General features: G+C 45.8%; 1 protein-coding gene across 2 annotated transcripts in view; it reads left to right on the forward strand.

The window, feature by feature from the left end:
- Positions 1-5,224, forward strand: part of LOC103377441 (cadherin-9-like) — an 81,719-nt gene that overhangs the window by 65,751 nt on the left and 10,744 nt on the right. For both annotated transcript variants that reach the window (XM_008308254.3, XM_017031490.2), the window contains exon 2: positions 2,101-2,489. In XM_008308254.3, coding sequence (XP_008306476.2) covers positions 2,253-2,489 — 237 coding nt within the window. In that variant the 5' untranslated portion in view covers positions 2,101-2,252. The remainder of the gene's footprint in view (positions 1-2,100; positions 2,490-5,224) is intronic.

The raw sequence follows: 5,224 nt of genomic DNA on the forward strand, positions 1-5,224 counted from the left end.
GTCGGGGGTTATCAGTGATTCCACCAGGGATGAAGTCCGTAACGTTCCATCGTATCACCAGCTCTCAGAAGGCGTGTGGAGATGGGAAGATGTACGTACATATGTAAGGCAGGGTGTGTGTGTGTGTGTGTGTGTGTGTGTGTGTGTGTGTGTGGACATGAATTAAGTACGCTGACCTGCATTCAGGACTGGAACCAGAGCGTCTGAAGGGACCCAGGGAAATGGAGCGAGAAAAGAAGAAAATAGAGAAGGAGGAGGAAGAGGAGGAGGAAGAGGAGGAGGAGGAGGAGGAAGAGGTCAAGGGTGTGTGTGTGTGTGTGACTTCACCACAGCTTTGTCTTCAGACACTGAGAATCTGAAGTCTGTGAAAAAACCCAGAGAGCTTCAAACAAACAGACGTGTCCACACATCGGCTCAGACACCGTCTGCTGTCAACAGCGCCCCCGTTGGTGTGAGGACGGAAAATAACAGTGGCTGCTAATTATACCGCGGGCCTGACTGAGATCAGGTTGTCAAGTACACTGTGTGTGTGTGTGTGTGTGTGTGTGAAACCTCCATGTTGAGTCAATCTGACTCTTATAGTTTTGTCTTGACCTTTGACCTGTTCTCATGGAGTAAATACAGTACTTTTACTGTTGGGCTGAAGGACAAAAATGTTCCGTGTGTATTATAGTATTATACACTGAGTACACTGTACACCAAGTATTTAGAAAGTACTTATTGATACAGTGAAATATTGCAGTATTTCATTTCACCTTCCTGTATCAGTATTCTCCATCACTACATGGATTTGTTTTGAGTGAACGCTCCGTTAGACGACGTACGGACGTCGTCCGCAGACGCGCGCGGCTCTTTATTATTATTTATGATAAAAGATATGACGCCAGAGGGGAAAACTGCGAGGACGAGGCACGAGGCTGAGAGAGAGAGAGAGAGAGAGAGCGGGAAACCTTCGGCCACCCACGTGGGCCTCCGACCGCCCCTTTAGCAAACAAGTCGTTTTGCCTGGCATCTTTAGTCTCATCTTTAAGGTAATAGAGTGGGGGAGGGTTGACGCCGCCCGCGGTCTGCGTTTGAATCCAGCGGAGTCTGATAACAGAGCGGACGCCACCAGATCGCTCCCAGAGCTGGAGCGGCCGGACCCGAGGTTTTTAATGGAGATAAAAGTGCTCCACGTGTTGCAGGGAATTCTAATCTGATATTTATCAGGCACTCAGCCTCCTTATCAATCACATGACCGACGTGCAGCGTACAGTGATGATGTCAGCGTGTGTGTGTGTGTGTGTGTGTGTGTGTGTGAAACTGATTTTTTCATCTCATCATTTTAGTCCTTGATTTTTCTTTGTCTCATTTTTTAAAAATAACTGATAATTATCAGAGCTTAGGGTTAGGGTTGTATTGTACCACCGCTGCCTCCAGTGGTCACTTGGTGTTCCTACTTCACCGTCTTGACTAGTTTGTCTCCATGTTCTTTGGTCTGAACTCTGTGTTTTTACAGCTGGTGAATCATGATTCACTTAGAGTTAAAGATTTATTTAGAACTACTACAAATTTGAAGTAAAAAAAATCAACATTTTAATATTATATAAAGGAAAAAAAAACATTCCCTTTCAGAAGATTGAGATGTTTGGTTAGAAATAAACAACTTTTATGAAAGTGATTCAAGCAGTAGTTACACAACAGGTAGGGTTATAAAAACAGGTTGAATAAAATAGATTTGTTTTTTTATAAAACCACTAAGAAAAAAAAACACTTAAATTAAAGTGAGTGCAGTTACAGTGGTAATGAGGAACAGAAAAGAAAATCTGAAAATGAACTCTGACGATGGAGGAGGTTTAGAAATAATCTGAAAAAAAAAATGAAAAACATGGACTTTTTTCTGACTCGATCTGCTGCAGAATTCTTCCTGTTTTTTCTCCCCGCTGTTGATAAAATGCTGTGTTGGATTTAATTTAGTTTTTAATGATATTTGTGAAGTGTTTTTTTTCTGCTTCACTTTGTTCTGACTTTGACATAAAAATTCACAGCTTTATTACATTAAATATTGACAATGAGCTGAAGAAAATCTGATCAACTCTGTCTCCTCTGGAACTGTCCCAGGTCCTGAAACGGGTCGTGAACTGGACTGCTTCTGACAGCATGAGGTCTGCTTCAAACCTCTGACCTCTGACCTTAAGACGCTCAACCCAAACCACTGAGGGTGGACAGACCAGGACCAGGACCAGGAGACAGACTGGTGTCAGTGCTGCGTCATGGACCGGAGAAAGGTTTACATCCTGATGACTCTGTGGGTCGTGGCCCACCTCGGCTCTCCAGGGTCAGGCCTCAGGGCCCTGAGACGGACTACCGTGGGACGGAGAGGATCTGGGGGACTGACAGGTCAGGACGCTAACGGAGTACCGCTACGACGGTCCAAACGGGGCTGGATGTGGAACCAGTTCTTTTTGTTGGAGGAGTACACTGGGACGGACATGCAGTACGTCGGAAAGGTAACAACATACAATCAATACAATAACTATACATATCACACCACCAGGGGGCGCTAGAGAGTTTTAGGTTGTCTTTTAAGGGCTTCAAACCAGCAATTCCCCATTAACCAACCCAATACTGACTCTGAATAGACCAGCACACCAGGAAAAGGTAGGGGCCACCAGGGGGCAGCACTGAAATCAAACGGACTGTGTTTATAAAAATAGATTTGGTGTCAAACTCTAAGACTTAGACCAGAGATTAGGTCGTTTTCTTCACTCTAATCTCACCATAGGTGTGAATGTGAGTGTGAAGGTGAGTGTGAATGTGAATGTGAGTGTGAGTGTGAATGTGAATGGTTGTTTGTTTCTACCTGCGGAGGCTGCAGCCCACTGCTGCTGTGTTAATCCCTGGACTGCTCCTCAGATGGGTCGGATCCCGAGTCACTGGTCTAAAAGGATGAATTGAGTAGAGACAAAAACCTGTGACCCTGTGTGACCCCGCCCCCACCTGAAGACTGCTGTGATTGGCTCCAGCAGAAGTGAGGGTGATGATTGGCCCCATTTTTCCATCTTTCCACCGAGGCTGCGTTTTTCTTTTTTTTTTGTTTTTTTTTTTTATAAACGATGTCTGTGAAGGAGCTTCACTCTGAACTCCAACTCTGAGCAGCAGCTTGTTTGGAGCAAACACAGAGTGAAGCACTTGTTAGTTGTTAGTGTGAGCTGCACACACACACACACAGAAAAACACACTCCAACCTCCATCATTAGACGAGTCGAGTGAATTCAAGTGATCGTTAGCTGAAAGTGAAGACACTGAAACTGAGGCGGCGACTTCAGCAACGCAAGATGAAGGAACGGGTTTGAGCCCAAATGAACAGTTTTAGCTTCTGCAGCCCAAACACACTCTGCTCGCTCTGTGTTTCTGTGTTTCTGTTTGTGTTCTTTTCTTCATCTTTGTTTTTCTTCACACACACAAACCTCACAGTCCAGTAACACAACAGTTTGTTTTCCTTAATGGACCGGTTTGGGCCTGTTCCAGGAACAAGGAACAGTACTGGGAACCAGGAACTGATTATGACTTTACGTCACTTATTTTTTGTTTAGTTTTGTGAATATTGACTGTGATAATAGAATAAATCACATTAGAACTCCTTGGTGCTGGAGCCTCAGCTGTTTGGTTTCTGTTACCTGTCTGAGGTCAGATGATCATGGTTTGACCTTTGACCTGAAGCTGCCTCTCCGTGATGGAGTTGGTGCAGCTCACTCTGGATGACACTGACATCTTCGTGAGACGAGCTCTCAGCCCGCTCCCCCCCGCCCTCCTCCTCTCTGAGCGACTCCCAGAGTTCATTCTTCTTCTGCTGTTAGTCCTTTATACAAGCTAAAAGGACGAGTGGAGCATCAATCACTGCTCCGTGAAGACAAAGTGCTTTGATCGTGACCTGGTACTTACTGTTCATCTTCATTCATTCTCTGTCTGCTGCTGCTGCTGCTGCTGTGTTTTTTCTTCTCTTTGGGGTATTTGCCCCCGCTGCCTGGTACCGTATCTGGTCTCCCATAATCCTTTTAGTCCCACTCTGAAAGTCAGCCCTCACTCAGGGAGGACGTATGTTGCTGAATCTCATTTGCCAGGACGTCTCTATCCTGCGCCGACACGCGACAGGAAGCACCCCCCACCTCCCCCTCCCCCCTCAGTCACCCTGACCTTGCTGCGACGCTGCACAATCTCCTCAATTACAGTAGCTCGGACCAGGGACCGACTGGAGTCTGAACCCCCTCTGTGCTGGTCGTACAGCAGGTGTTGTTTTGACTCGTCGTCCAGTCTGACCGACATCGGTACCGTGTCTGGATTTTTATATAAGTTCCAGTCAGAAAATGCATACAGTCCCTGCTACCAGGTTCCCCTCCTAGTCTCTGCTGCTTTTTATTTGCAATGGTACAAAAATACAGTTCCTGATTCCCTGAACAGTTCCTGGTTCCCTGAACAGTTCCTGGTTCCCTGAACAGTTCCTGGTTCCCTGAACAGTTCCTGGTTCCCTGAACAGTTCCTGGTTCCCTGAACAGTTCCTGGTTCCCTGAACAGTTCCTGCATGAGAAGCTGCTTGCTCTGCGGTGGAAATCGTTTTCTTTCGGTACCGATACCATCTCCAGTTCTTGGTTCCTGCTCCTAGAGCCAAAACACTTAGTTCTGGGTACTCTCTATCTTTGCTCAGGGTACTAGCTCTGAGAGTAAAAAAAAACACACCTTGTACCTTGTAATCTTGCAGTACAACATCCATTCCCATTTCCCCAGTTCCTGCAGCGGAGTACTTTCCCTCCTCCACTCAGGACCGCAGCGCATTCTTCTTATCTGATTGCAATTACTGTTTGTTAATTGCCAGATAACAGTAGCGATGAAGATCGAGTCCCTCAGGGGAATGAATAGCTGTTTGAGTTGGAGAAGAACCATCTGCACCCAGAGCCTCAGGTGGGGGCCGTGCTTCCACAATGTTCCGGGTGTAAAACACAAAAGTGAGTTGTTGTTTTGTTGTTTTGTTACTGTCTGTGACATCACTGCAGCGTAGGAAACCGAACCACTTTTGTTTGTGCAGAAAAATGACACAATGAACAGAAGGAAAAAAAAATGAAATAACAATAATGTTAATGAGATGAGGAGCCGGGATTAGAATTCCAACATCCTGTCGTTGGTTCTGAAGGAGCCGCACTTTTTCTTTCCTTTCTTCTCGGAACAAAAGCTTTTGTAGGAGAAAAAC

The sequence above is a fragment of the Cynoglossus semilaevis genome, chromosome 3 (assembly GCF_000523025.1).
Source record: "Cynoglossus semilaevis isolate Cse_v1.0 chromosome 3, Cse_v1.0, whole genome shotgun sequence".
Classification (NCBI taxonomy): domain Eukaryota; kingdom Metazoa; phylum Chordata; class Actinopteri; order Pleuronectiformes; family Cynoglossidae; genus Cynoglossus; species Cynoglossus semilaevis.